Consider the following 15,296-nt stretch of genomic DNA (forward strand, 5'->3'; position numbering starts at 1 on the left):
GACAACATAGGATTAAATTTACTATTTTTAGATTGAATTAAATATTTTTAGAAACTTTATATGTTCAATATGATATAGAGATGATAATAAGAAATATCAAATTGTTATATTAAATATCATGTACTATGAATTAACAAAATCTATAAGCTGTAGGCGTAGATACCAGGACACGATCATTCTTATTTATCAAATGAATAAGGACATTTGATCTAGAGATAGCAAATTAATCGATTAAATTCTTGATTGCAGCTTATGGATTTTGAGCAATTTACCTTAATCCCACAGACAGGTACATTGTTTTTTCTCTATTTTGTAATTAAAAACCGAGAATAAATATTCAGTCGTTTTGTATAAATAGCAAAAGAATTATTCTTCGTCAATATCCAGTAGATGTTAAGACTAGTATGGTGTTAATACACATCACAATCAATGTATGTTAGTGTAAATAGATGAGTGTAACTTTAAGTTGATGTCATAATGTAAATTTTCTATCTTTCTTAATTGCATTTAGAAATTTTATAACCACACCTTTTTGTGCAGAAGAACGTTTGTATGAAAATGAAGTTTTATACCTTGAAAATGGTTTATGAATGATATATTTTATAAGAGTTTCTATCAATCACTGTTTTGAATTCCTTTCGGGGTTGCGTTAAAACCACAATTTGACAGCACGCGTAATAATAGAAAGAACAGACAATCATGGTATTCAGCCTGTTGGTTTTATTGTTCTGGTACCTCATTTTTATTGTTTTACTTCATTAGCCAGAAACCTTAGGTAATTTTCATTGGCATGTATTTATAGCCAAATTATCCAATTAAGTATCATCATTAATTCTAAAATACAGGATGATCCTGAAGTCCATGTGCAGTTTCGTACTTCAATAACTAATGATACATATATGTTAAAACTATGCAGTAAATAATGTTTGAGAGCCTTATTCTAGTCTTTTATGTAATAATTTTATGACTTTAGAATCTACTTTACTTACAGATTCCATTAATGATTGTCACCATTCATTATGACATACTTTCTACTAACAAGTGTTATTGACTTTAATTCTACAAGTTAAAGCCTACAAGTTATTTTCTGTACTGTAAAGGGATTCTGTAAATAAAATAAAATAGTTCTGCAATGATAAAATTATTATATAAAAGACATTAAAAGTGAGGCTCTCGGATATTATTTACTGTGTAGTTCTTTAGTTATTGAAGTATAAAACTATACACGGAATCGTTCTGTGTGATACAAAGTTTTATTTATTTATGTTGTGTGTTAGAATAGTATTAGCTTGCTTTTTTCATTTTATTTTTTGTGGGCATTTATGACATGGGAAAAAATTACCTCAGATTTGTACAAAATAAAGAATTATGTTAATATCTATATTATTTTCTATATTTTATTTGTTATACAGTATTAAATTTAATTTATCCGATACCTTTCCGACAGGTTTGTTGTTTCGACGGCATTTAAGCCAGTCCCTTTCTTTCTTTCTCGAAATAATAGTTTCGTATCTATGATTCTTGGTACGTGTTCGCATTCTCGAGCGAAAAGTATTGCAGAGTTTTGGATAATATTGATTTATGTGCATTCCCAAGAGGAGTTATTAATCATAATAATTAAAAATTTAACATTAAATATATATATTTTTAAAAAATGAATATTTATCTGTTAATATATTCAGTTTAAAAGTCACTTGATGATTCAAGAGCAATAAGTAAATTATTATTATTATTATTAAAAACATTAAAAAAAATCTTCATATGAAATGATGTTAAAAGATTTTAATATCTTTGTAATCTGATTGTTGAAAGATCCATTCCAATATTAGGGCCTAAGTGATTTTTTTGTGTATTTGAATGCTATATAAATAAAAAAATAAATAAAGAATTTACTTGTTTGTTGTTTTCTTTCAAGTTGATTTAATGTCATTTGAAATTCTAGCTAATAAAACTTCACCTACAGACAATACCTAGCTCAATATTCAATTAACCAAAGACCTAAACCTGGATTCTTTAATGGATTAGCATGGTTAAAGCTTTAAATCTTTGACTAGTTGCTCACAACATTAAACAATAGAAATCTTAATAAAAATTACACTGTCTAAACTCAATTTTTAGTACCCTGAAGATTGAACTGTTATAGAGGGACTTTTGTAACCAGCAACAATAGGGCAACATCAAAAAAAAATTGCTTTGGGGCCTATGAAGACTAAATTAGTTTCATAGATCTGCCACTGTAAATTAATTAGGTTTTAGTTAAGAATTTAGAAAATGGAAAAGCTATAACCTTTCTATATATGTATTGTAACCTTTGACAAGAAAGATCCATTGCACCTCCTGGAGAAATTATTTCAGAAGTTCTACACCTTTAAAGAAAGGAAGCAAACCTCTAAAGAAAACCTGAAAGCCATTCAAGGCTCAAAATGGAAAAGCTCAGATGAATGAGCCTATCCAAGCAAAAATCTACATGTGCAAATGACATGTATAGAAGTCTTGAGACTGAAAAACAGCAAAAGGCTGGAGGAGGAACATTTCAGGCTGCACAAATGTTTATAAAAGTGACCAAAAAGCAAATAGGATTCTTGCAAAAAGGTAGAAAGATTATACAGTAGTTCATACAGAGCAAGCTAGGCAAAAACTTGTTACTCTGCCATAGTGCCATAACTAGGATGGTGCCCAGGCACAGTGCAGATTCTGGGGGGGTGCATAAATGACCTGGACCAAGTTTTGGAGTGTAATTACAGAAGCTTGCACTGGGCACATAAAATGCTAGTTATGGTGCTGCTCTGCCATAGTCTGTAAAAAATTGCAGAAAATACTGAGCTAATTCGTACTCTGAAAAGAAGTACGAAGCTCACTTCTTGGCCATTAAATCATCATTTATTGCTGGAAATTTCATGTCCTAGCAGCCCACCAGTGGCGTTTACCATGTTGTCTTTACGTTTGTAATACCTTGTAGGGCAGAGGGCGCCACCGCGTGACCTTTGCCCTCTGACCTCACTTTGCTCCTGTACTCCAACGAGGAGAGAGAGCTTTTCACTTTACGTTAGTTAACCTTTGGAGTCGACAGCTGTGCAGATCTTGGATTTATATCTGGACACTATTGTAAACATCGCGAGGCCGATTAAAATAAAATAAATTATTCGCCTGGATCAGTTTCTCAGTCAGTCTTTGCCGACGAACACAGAACACGTGGTCGAGGTCAACGTGGACATCACGGACAAAGTAGGACGCAACCCAGACCAATTCCGCCTAGTATCGAAACGTGCCGCGTACGGACTTTAGCCACGCCGTTAAAACCTAAATAGGGGCCAGTTTTATAAGATTGTAGATGGGACGTTAACAGCTGTAGACTGTGCCCATAGGAGCAAAGTCAAAGGAATTATACATGAGACCCTTCCCGATAATCAGCCTACTTCTGGGTGCAACCGGCAATCATGCTGCCGCTCCGCTAAGCTTATCGAGTGTTTGACAGACAGCGCAACACGGTTATCAGATATTTATCGGTAAGGAATAGAGCAAAGTCCTCCAAATGTGGAACCAAAGTGGCGGCAGTTCCGGTCGCCAACTTGCTTGCAAACAAACGTCTGCAAGCAAGTTATGTTGTAGGCACGGTAACCAGTAGAAGTATGATTCCTTTGACTTTTTTTGCTCCTATGGATATGGTCTACAACTCTGTTATGGTCCCAATGGTGTCATTCACATCTGCAATTGTGCCGCCAAACCCGGTCCTCCCGGAAGGCATGCCACTCAGCAAATCGCCCACGTGTCACGTTGCCGTAATGAAATAAACCAAACCCCGTGTCCTAGCAAGTGTGCAAATATAAAATCACAAAATTGAGATTGGTTTTTAATTTTAAATCTAAAATTTTGTAAAATGTTTGCAATTATACAGTACAATAGAAAGTTACGATATTTATATAATAATTTAGTATAAAACTCATATTTAAAAAATTGCAAGCATTCCCACGATATACTTGCGGGCTGACAAAGCATTTGCTTATCCTGCTTACAGTGGCTAGAAAATATAGTTTCGAAATCGAGCTTATTTTCTGTCCCTATATTAGAGGTTGCCGCAAGAGGCGCTGCTGTCAATCGTTGTGCTACACTGGCTGTATCATCCTATGTTTATATTGGTTTTAAGTGGGATTTTTAAGCATAGTAAATGTGCTATAGCCAAGTAAAAGAATTTAGATCGATAATAAATCATATCACTAGCAATCAATTATTATATAGTATTACTTTATTAACATTTATGAAGGAATTCATTTTATTAAAGCTAATTAAGATTCTTATTAAATCAAATAGCCTACACTGTATTGTCTATTTTTACATTACAGCTGTTGAGTGCTGTACAAACAAGTATTATTTAGAGTACAAGAGTAATCTACTCTTNTTTATAAAAATATTCGCTTTTATAATACATTAATTTTTTTTTTTCAATTATCTATTTCCTGTACCGTCAGGGTCTTTTGTGTTTACGTTTTTCAAATTTAAACACATCTTTACACGTGGTTTATTGTTATTGTATTAAGTAATTTTAAATTGATTCTTTCTTGTATTGTAATCGTTTTAAAATGGCCACCGATTTTCCAAAACTTATCCTTGTTTTTAGTGGTAAGAGGAAATCTGGAAAAGATTATATTACTAATATTCTACATAAAAGGTAATTTGGTAAAGGTTTTTTTATATTGTTTATAGTGAACACGTGTCAGTCATACAAGCCATAAAAAATGTCAATTACATATGAAGCATTAATTTAGGCAAGATTTGGTGGCATCTTAGACACATCCTAGGATTGTATGCATCCTTAGGGTGTGACTACGCAGACTCAAATTTAGTAGAGAGTGAGAGTTTGTGAGCGATACAGTTCTCACAAAGAAAAACATGCACAAGTGAGAAGCGAGAAATCTCACTGGCATGAGCAAATTTCTGGTTCTCACACATATCTGACAGGGTTTGATATTTATTGTGTCTCGCCACATATTCTCGCTCGCTCAGAAAATTTGCTTAATCACGTCTTCATAGTTGCAGCCTTACACGACCAAATAAATGAAACGGAACTAACTACATATCGGTAGTTCTCGACATTTCTTGTGGACTACAAAACTCACACGCTGTGATGTACCTCGGGCTCTTGCAGAGTTCCACAGCTATGGATCCTTCGCTAGAAATCCTGCATCGAAATCGGCACTGAGCACGCTTATTCAAGATTTTGTTAACGTGAAAGCACAGAAAGTTATTTTAAGAATTATAAGAATAATAAATGCACTTAAAGATTTCTATATTTATTTAAATTATACTTATTTCTAGTTACTGTTACAAATAACCAATTAATGCTAAACATTATAACTATAATAATTCTAGGGTGGCATATAAATTTTGCATAAGGGCCACTGTACGGCACCTTCCTGCCTATTTAGTGCACGAGATTGATGCATAATGCTATTAGTGTAATTAGGGAGTAAGTCTTAGCCCTACTTATTTTTATAAATAAATAAATGTCAAAGGTATAAGTTTAGGGGAAAAAATTGTAATGTGTTAAATATACGTGTCTATATATTATTTCAGAGTTTACATGCCACAGCACCTGGGCCATCGAGAGCTTGTATGGGGTCCAGGTGTAGAGCCAGCTCTCTTTAGACATTTTTTTTTTGAACAAACAAAATACATAGAATTTTTTTTATTGATAAGAAGCAGTCAAAGATTTTATTTTCTGTCAGTAAAAATAACATTAACTTTATAGGACTAGGAACTACTGTGGCCCCTAAGTATTCTCCATGCCTGGGGAAAAAAGCTTCAGTTCCCTTCCCCTCTCAAAGGCCCTGCACGGCACTAGGGGATACATTCATAGTGGTATAGGAATGACTGAAATTTTGCACAAAAGCAATAATTCATCGCTGGTATGGCCGTCATCCAATTATAGATTTTCCATTAAATACAGTGGTTTAATATAAAATATGGTTTATTTGATTTTATACAAAAAAATAACGTATTTAGAGGATAGTGCTTCTTTTAAATTTACTGGAATTTGACGTTAAAAGATTAATGTATTCTGCTAGTTTTATAATAATTACTTTTGTTAAATTAACTTTTGTGATTTATATTCTAATTTGGACCCCCAGTTACTCTACTTGATGTTATACCACAGATAAATTGAAATATTTATTAATATATTTAACTTAAAGATTATATGATTCTTGAAGGAACCTTTAAAAAATTAGTACTAATTTTACATAAGAACAAATCAGAAAGTGTGTAAGGAAAACTCCTGAGTAAGATATCATTTGAAGAGTTGCTCTTCAGCATCTCTTTACAAGATATCCTGCTCCAAAGTTCCATCCAAAAATTCACAATTTCTTTTGATTTTGTTTTGCCTGTATAGGGAGGATTATAATCCTAACAGGATTTCAAAGGAGAAGGATGTCCACTTAAACATCTATCTAGGAGCAAAAGAGATCCTTCCAACATTGCATGAATGTATGCATGCAGTGTGTGCTTGTTCCAGTGCTAAAATACCTGAAGGGAATTGATTTAAAAAAAACTAAAAAAAAAAGAAACTCCAAACAAAAAAAAAAAAAAAAAAAATGCAAAAAATGATACAAAAGTGAGCTTTATTTTATTAGCAAACATACTCAAAACAACCAGTAATACAAAGATATTGATGGTTAAACATGATGCTGTAGATGGCACATAACATTCCTGGTGTCACCATTTTACAGGCTTTTCATATGTCTGACTCCAGTTCATCAACATCGCATGATGTTACTGAATATACATCACACCAATGCTTTAAGATGATTCCAAACAAAAAAATCCAGATGGGGTCATTTGTGTAATTTTTTCTTTAATGAATATCTAATTACAAGTATTTAAAAATTGTTGTAATTTAACGAAAATTGTAAATTTCATTTTTTAAAAAAGTCCGAAGTAATCATTCATTCATTTAATATTTATCATTATTCAAAGTACATGATAAGAAAATGAAAATTATCTAAATTAAATATTTTTCTAGAATATCAGTTACCAATTCATTTATCACAAAGAAATTGAAATCTCTAAACTTTTTTGATTATGAAATTATCAAGAAATTTGTAATTAATTTTTTAAAACTTAAAAAGATGCTGAAAGATATGAAAGTTCCTAAGATTTATTTACATTTCTGATGTATATAGCAGAATAAATCATAGTATTTATAATTAGTTAATAGAAGTTTTCATAACAATGATTATTGTTTTAAAATAGAATCTGTTTGAAATATTCACACCCTTAGAAATTGTTTTCTAAGGGTGTGAATATTCTTTGACACCCTTAGAAAAAATATTGTGGGATTCCCACCCAAACCATCCCTAAAGCCTGAGCAAGCATTAATATAACATTGCAGTTTCATTATTGTAAATACTCAGGTCAATAAATGTACATTTTAGTTATTAATGCCATTGTTTTTATTGCCCTCTCCCAATCCAAACTTACCAATCCCCTACCACTTAAAGCCAAGCAACACCAGATTCACAGCAATTCTTCAACTCCTTAAAAAATACTGTGCAAACAACACAATGTGGTGATTATTTTTATCATTTAATGAGTACAGACTTAAAGAAAGAATTATCATTTAACTATAGGTCGAATTCAGTTAATATCATTTTAATGCAGGGCTGTGGAGTCACGTAAAAATCTACCGACTCCAACTCTGACTCCGACTTTTCCTTACCAATCCGACTCCGACTCCAGCTAAAACTCCAAAACTCCATGACTCCGACTCCACAGCCCTGCCAGGCCTGTAGAGTCGCATAAAAATCTACCGACTCCAACTCCGACTCCGACTTTTCCTTACCATCCGACTCCGACTCCGACTCCGGCTAAAACACCAAAACTCCACGACTCCGACTCCACAGCCCTGTTTTAATGTTATTTTTGAGATGATGTTATATGGTAGAATCATTTAGATATTCAGAGTATATGTTATTGATTAAAAATCAGTCATTACCACAGGCTTGACAAGTACAAGCAAGGACATAACGTTGTGTCTAAAAAATAGGGCAAGTGGATAAAAGAAGTATGGTTTTGGAGAATTATCTGCAGGAGTTATTAACTACCAGTGAGTTACTATTATTGGTTATATGAATAATGTTTTGATATTTTGACTTCAAATGAAAGTCACTCCTTAATATACTGATCAATTGTAATCAACCTGTTGGCTAGTGCTATATAATTAATAAACTGTGTTGCACTCATCACATGATTATAAAAGTGTGTGTCACAAGTGCAAAATGGTTGAAAATCATTTATATGAACAACAAAAAATATTCCATTCCAAAATAGTAATGAAAAAGATGCTTTAATTAAGTTGAAAACTATAAAAGATATATAAGATATAAGCTGTTCTTCAAGTGCTTTTAATTTTCAAAAAATTTGTTGTTGGGAAGATAGCAGCATAATAAATACATTTGAAGAATGCCTTTGCACTTCATGAAGCAAATAATACAGGTTAATCAGGCCATCTTCAGATATAAAAAGTACCGTTTATGGTCAAAAACATTCATGTTTACTCAAGCTGTTACCCACTGTTAAAAGTATATTGTTTATCTCCATGTTATGTTGTTTTTTTTTATTGTATTAATCTCTTTACCAAAGCTTCTTTTTTTTACAATCTTTATATAAACATTAATCTCATTTATTATTGGATTTTTTACTAATATAATTATACAAGGTGATCAAATGAAAAGTTTATTTGTGAGGAGTTTTGTTATCTAGTCTGTAGTAAATAGATGTTCAAAGAGTTTCTTGTGATGTATAGCAGGATAGTAGCAAAGCATAGCTGGTTCATGGCATCACAGGTCTATTCTTTGCAAACAAACTTTTTCATTTAATCACTTATATTTTTGACATGATCTAGTTGGCTCCAACAAAACTAGAAACTTATCAGCAGGATAAGTAAAGTTTAACCTTTCAACAAAAGGAGTGACATCTACAGCTTCATCTGAACTTTTTTTTAAATCTTTACTGGTGCAGTTGTCTAATATGTTTTAAAATATATTCATTTTTTCTTTAAATTTATGCTTACTGACATCCCAAAAACATCACAATTGTTAATATACTAGCAATAATGCAATCTTTTAGGAATCTACTAGCATGATTGCATAAAAATATATTGAATATAAAATGATTCAATGTTTGTTTAAGTATATTTTACCAACATATTTTTCTTATAATAATTTTAATTATTGATTACAGGATTGGAGAGAAAAACTGTGCATTATTAAGGCTTTCTGCACCTTTAAAAGAACAATATGCTAAGGTATTGTATTCATATTAAAATATTAACCTTTAACTTCAGCCAACAAATTGTAGCAGCAGAACCTTTTCAATCTTTTAATGACCATCTTCAGTGCTTCTAAACATCATTTTCTGACACAAACATTAACTAGTATTTTTCGAACAGCACATTCTGGCAATGGAACAATCCTGTGAAATTCAAATACTCCATCTCAAATGTCTTGTTAGAGCTAGCATATTCCAATGGAGGAATAATATATCAAAAAGATTCACGTGGTCCATCATTGATATTAAGATTCGTTGGCTGAAGTTAAAGATTGGTGTTAATATTCTGTATCTTCAGTTTGGACCTGTTGAAATCCCATATCATATTTTTGTATTAAAATAATTACAAATATAATAATATTATTACTTAATTTAGATGATATCATTTAGGTTTTCAGGATGAAATTGAATCTTTAAAATGGGGTATGAAATAAAGATCTCCAGCCATGGGAGAATGTTTCTGCCTCTCTATAATTAATTACCGTGTTTTATGTAATTCAGAAGATTTCATTTAACTTGTCCACACTTATTATCTAATTAAATGTTATTTTCAAGTATACAACTGAAAGAATAAAAGAAAATTATAGCAGCAGCTTATACACAAAATGTCAAAGGGAATTTCTTGTGTATAAAATTACATTCTTAATAGCACAGAATAGTATTTTTTAACAAGATGCCATAAAAAATAAAAATCTATCACCATATGGGAGAAAATTGGACAATCTACATTGGCAAAGTATGCTGTAGTAGCTAGAAAAACATTTACTAGAATAATGTAAACAGTTGATTACATATGAACTCTTGTATTTAAATTGCATTGTACAAGTATCATGTTATACAAGGGTTACCTGTAATTTAGTTACAATCATCCAGTATTTCAGAAGTCACACCTCATTAAACCTCACCTCTGCCCAGTGACAAATTTCATGGGTAAACAAGCATTTGTTTACCTGTGAAATTTGTCACTGGCATCAGTAAATCAGTAAGTCCAGTGTAGAAGTGAAAGAACTATTTCACAAATCATTTAACAATATAAATCAAATGCCAGCAGTGAGAAATAGTTAATAAATTTACTTAATTTTCTTATTCTTACTGAGAAACCTTTATCAGCAAGAGTAAGGTGAAATAGCATTGAAAAAGGGCACTGTAACACAGTACTGTCCATGATAGTGCAAAGATTTCATAATGAAATGGAATGAAGTGATTATCCTTAAAACTCTATATTCTTCCACACTAGCAATGAAAAAATTGAAATTTATATTTTAATAAACAAATGTTTTCAATCATCTTAAATGGCCAGCTTTATGATTAGGTTCCAGAACATAAAACAATTTAGAGAGCTACATAGGCATATAATAGAGTAAAGATAAGCATTTAAATATGAAAATTAACAATAAATGTAAGATGGTTGAAAATGTTTGTTCATTAAAAATTATTGCTGGACTATAAAGGTTTTGAAATCATTTCAAATTTATTTAGTGGAATTGATTTCTTATTTAAACTGATTATTTAGTTAATTTAATGTAAGATCTAAAGATTAATAGAAAAAAATAATTATTTAATTTTTAATATTTTAGGATCACAACCTTGACTATAATCGACTTCTAGATTCTAGTACCTATAAAGAAAATTATAGACTCAGCATGATTAGATGGAGTGATTCTATAAGGGAAAAGGATCCAGGATATTTTTGTCGTCTCTCCATTGCCCAGAATGGAGCAAAAGAAAAGGCAGTTTGGGTTATTTCTGATGCTCGAAGGAAGACAGACTTAGATTTCTTTAAAAAGACTTATCCCGAAGTAACATATCTAGTGCGAATATTTGCATCCGAAACGACGAGAAGATTACGTGGTTGGGAATTTACAAAAGGTAATTTATAATCAACTACCTCTATTTATAGGAAAAAACAATATGAGAGATGCTTTAATAGAGATAAAATCATAACCAAATGATCGCCTTAAATAATTGGGCTGTAACTCTACTAATTTAATGATTAATACTAGGTAATTTGCTACTAGAGGTAGATGTTAGGCACCATCTCTTAACTAAAATCAACAAAAATACAATATGTCCTAATGTTTTCAAACCATGATTTTCGTCCTCAGGAACACTCATTATAAAAGTATGAGTGTCTTAAAGTATTTTTTGTATTGCTTTTTCTCCATAAATTAATTAATGCATTCACATTTTTTAAAATAATTAATGGAATGTTTTATTATATAAATTAATCATAGGAGTGGATGATGTTGCATCAGAATGTGACTTGGACGATGTAGAAAATTGGGATTATATAATTTCTAACAACAGTGACAACAAAGAATTAGAGAAGTGCCTATCATTAATATTTGACAAATTAATTCAACCACTAAATCTGGAAGATAGCTGTGATTCTTGAATTTTGTGGCTCCAGTATTATTGAATGATTTAGTTTATTTTATATTATTTGTACAGTGAAACCTGTGTAAATCAGAATTGCGCAATACCAAATTATTTTTTCTATTTTGAACAGGTTTTAATATTGTATTCTTTAAACTAAACCAGATGAATGTAACACAGTTACATTCATTTTTTATAGTAAAATCAATTTAATGTGTGTAAAACAATTTTGTTACTGGCATAATCCAAAATGATTCCGACTAAAGATGGGAGTATTCAAATCCAAGAATTGAGTACTGTTCAATTGCAAAAAGTTAATGTTATTTTCCTAAATTTGTGCTAAGTATTTAAATACTTTTAGGATGTGATCCTCATGAACTTACACAACAGCAAACAAGCCAATTTGAGTAACAAAAATTAGTGTATTGCTCTGCTGAATTTTAATTACATTACAGGAATACACAGACCCAAATTATTCTGTAATCTGACTTCTCAAAGAATACTCTAAGTAGCCACTTACTTGAATCTCTGTAATTATTAACATACTAATCAACTTGTTTTTGAATACTCAATACTAGTTAGTTAATAACTACTCCATACAAGACAAATTAGCAGTATTGTGCTATCATATTCTCATTTTTTCACAAATTACATCCATTGCTTGTTCTCGAGAACTCTGTTCTTAGAAACTCATTTGATTCCTGAAAGTATTCGATTCTGCCCCTGGTTAATGTCAACAAAGACCTTAGTCCATATGTTCCCTTGTCACGTGACCTTCTTTTCTCTAACAAGTTTTCGATTCATTGTAAGAATATGGTTTGTCGTGCTCTATGATGATCATTATACCTGTAGGTAATTTTACTTATTTGTCTACTTAATTTTACACTTTATCCTAGTTAAGTTACATTTTTCATACATTCAAACCCATTCCATTTCCACATAGGACAAGTTTTCATCTTACAATAAAATTTAACAAAGATCACTACACTCCAATGAATTTTTTCTGTTTAGGCAGGTTTCCCTTTTACTCAGATTCCATTTTAGATAGGGTTTACTGTATTCATTATATACATAGTTATTTTTTATATATGCTAGCTTTTGTTATTGATGTCTATATTCAAATAAAAATTGTGAAGTATATCTATTTTAAGATTAACGTTTGCATAATAATAATAATGTTACTTCATTGTAAAATAAATTTGTATACACTTTTATTATTGTTAATAAATTATTTAAATTTATATACTTAAAGTAACACAAGAATCATGGGTTTCATTTTGTAATTATTAAGAAAAATCATATTTCTCATTAAAATTTATTAAACATTAAAACAATTTACTAATTTAAACTATCATTTTCTGTGTTATAACACATATGAATTGATTAAGTCACTATTTTAAGACAGATACTTTGAACGTATTGCAGTTGGTATAAAGAGTGTCTCAAAGGTCACTATCTATTTTGAAAAATATATTTATTTCAAAGTACATGCTGCGAAAAATTAGTACTCCACATGGCAATCATCAATGTCTCTATGGAACTCAAAACAATAACCTACTTCCTGGAACACTTTCCAGTATACCAAGTCACAAATAATCTTGTCTGTTAGACCTTTCTTATGCAATTTTCTCTTAAAATTATTTCCAGTTTTCTTGCATTTCAAGCCATTTATCTTGCATATTATCATAAACACATTCTTCCACATTCACCATCAGTGACATGGGTCTGAATAGAAAATTTAACAATTACACAGAATTTGACATAAACCAATTAAGGTTTTGTAAATACTGTATACAGATTTGCACTAAAGCTGCATATCTTTACAACAGCATAGCATTTAAAAAAAAAAAAAATTAATGTCGCCAAAACACAAAGTGACTTTGGAGAAACCCTGTATAGAAAGAACATTTCTACTATATCAAAATAATTCATTAAATGAGATTTTAGTAAAATGTTCATCTTTATATGGAACAGCTTTTAAATATTTTGCAACTGATAACACAATAAATAAGTCACTGACACTACAATTATTAAATACAAGATAAACTAAATGTATCAAAGTTAAATTGTGGGTTTTGATTTTGTATATTTATTGCATTTTATTGTTATATTAAATTATAGCTAATATTGCCAGACATTTTTATTTTTCAACAGTTTCTTAATCTTGGTCTCACATTCAAAAATTTTTTAGTACAGTCCCCTAACATAGTGTTGCAATAAAGTTATCACTTAACTTTCTGTCGTACATGCATATATTATTTAAACTGAATATGCAGTTTACTGAAAAGCATTGAACAGGATAGACTAAACATTGAGTCAACAGTTTTCTTTATTACATGCTTAATTTTAGTAAATATTGTAGCATATTTAAACAACAGAAAATGTATCGTTATCTATCTCGAAGTATATTAGATTATTTTCCAGTGTTTATTGTTAAAAGTCTTGAAAATATTATTAATTTCTTGAGTTTATTATTTATTTGAATCAGAAGTTACTACAAATGTCAATGAAACCATAAATTAAATATATATAATAGTGTTTATCAGTCTTATATAAATATATTTTTCCAATTACAAGGACATATACATATTATCATTCATCTTCAAGGTGATAGATTGTTTTTATATAATTCTGATATTGGATTTGTATTAAATTAAGCATGTAATAATCAAACTAATAGCAGCATTTGTTAAGACACTAATTTTAATTCAGTATTTCAAAGAGCAAGTTTGTTATTGTTTGAATGCTTGCTTCAGGTATGTTGTTTATATTTTTGGATTTTATTGGAGGATTGTTATTTGGAGAGAGAATAGTATAGCCATTGTGAAATGTGAGATTGCAACTTTTTTAAAAATCCTTCAAACACTGGAATGTTGTAAAAATTAAAGAAAAATAAAGATAACTAATGAGTGATATCTTTAACAAAGTCCATATTCAAAAGAAAAGTAATATTTAACAAAATAAAAAAAAAACAGTAACAAAAACCAAAATAACCAGCAGGAAAGTGCAAAAGAGCTAACATTTTGGCCCATGTTGAATGTTTACCCAGTTGTGAGTCATTGTATTTTCTAATATTTAACTTTAGAAAAGTCTATGAATGCCCTATTTATTTTCTGCTTCAACTATTATTGAAAGCTCTTGCTTAGTTCCTCTCTCTGTTTAGATTTTCCTCTTTTTCTTTGTTTTTCTTTCCTCTGTACTCTTGACTTTCCTTTCTGCATTTACTGATTTTCAAAAAGAAAGAAAATCAATACATACAGAAAGGGAAGTCAATCCACATCGAGGAGGAAGGCAAAAACTTAAAAAAAGTCTTGTATTTAAATACAAAACTGAGGAAACTGGCTTACCATAAACAAAAGTAAAGTATTGTACCAATATCCAGGTTTCCAAAATCTGGAATTACCGGAAAATTGGCTATTTTTGAAACCTGCTAGTTTTGAATTTGACAGGTCGTAGTTCACCGTGCAGAATGTTTCGGTTTCCATCGCATAAGTATAAGGCATGTCAAAAACAGTTTCATTATTTATTTTCCATCGGCTGCATTCAGCAGAGTCAACAGTCATAACCGAGTAAAGGTGTTTCAATCGGTAGCCGTTAAG

At 30.7% G+C, this 15,296-nt stretch overlaps 1 protein-coding gene across 1 annotated transcript; it reads left to right on the top strand.

Moving 5' to 3' along the window:
• The first annotated feature begins 4,466 nt into the window (after positions 1–4,466).
• LOC111627987 (phosphomevalonate kinase-like) lies at positions 4,467–12,869 on the top strand. The gene is made up of 4 exons (XM_023371698.1): positions 4,467–4,666; positions 9,235–9,298; positions 10,899–11,190; positions 11,556–12,869. The coding sequence occupies exons 1-4, from the start codon at positions 4,578–4,580 to the stop codon at positions 11,714–11,716; spliced, it is 606 nt and encodes a 201-aa protein (XP_023227466.1). The 5' UTR covers positions 4,467–4,577; the 3' UTR covers positions 11,717–12,869.
• Positions 12,870–15,296: the final 2,427 nt, after the last annotated feature.

Source organism: Centruroides sculpturatus, unplaced genomic scaffold (assembly GCF_000671375.1).
Source record: "Centruroides sculpturatus isolate CEXI.00-Female unplaced genomic scaffold, Cexi_2.0 scaffold1, whole genome shotgun sequence".
In the NCBI taxonomy this organism is placed as follows: Eukaryota; Metazoa; Arthropoda; class Arachnida; order Scorpiones; family Buthidae; genus Centruroides; species Centruroides sculpturatus.

Excerpts from the sequence above, each read along its gene's own strand:
- LOC111627987 (XM_023371698.1), top strand. The coding sequence starts at position 4,578 with ATGGCCACCGATTTTCCAAAACTTATCCTTGTTTTTAGTGGTAAGAGG. Across the intron at positions 9,299-10,898 it reads TAAAAGAACAATATGCTAAG|GATCACAACCTTGACTATAA; the intron begins GTATTGTATTCA and ends TTAATATTTTAG. Across the intron at positions 11,191-11,555 it reads TGGTTGGGAATTTACAAAAG|GAGTGGATGATGTTGCATCA; the intron begins GTAATTTATAAT and ends AATTAATCATAG.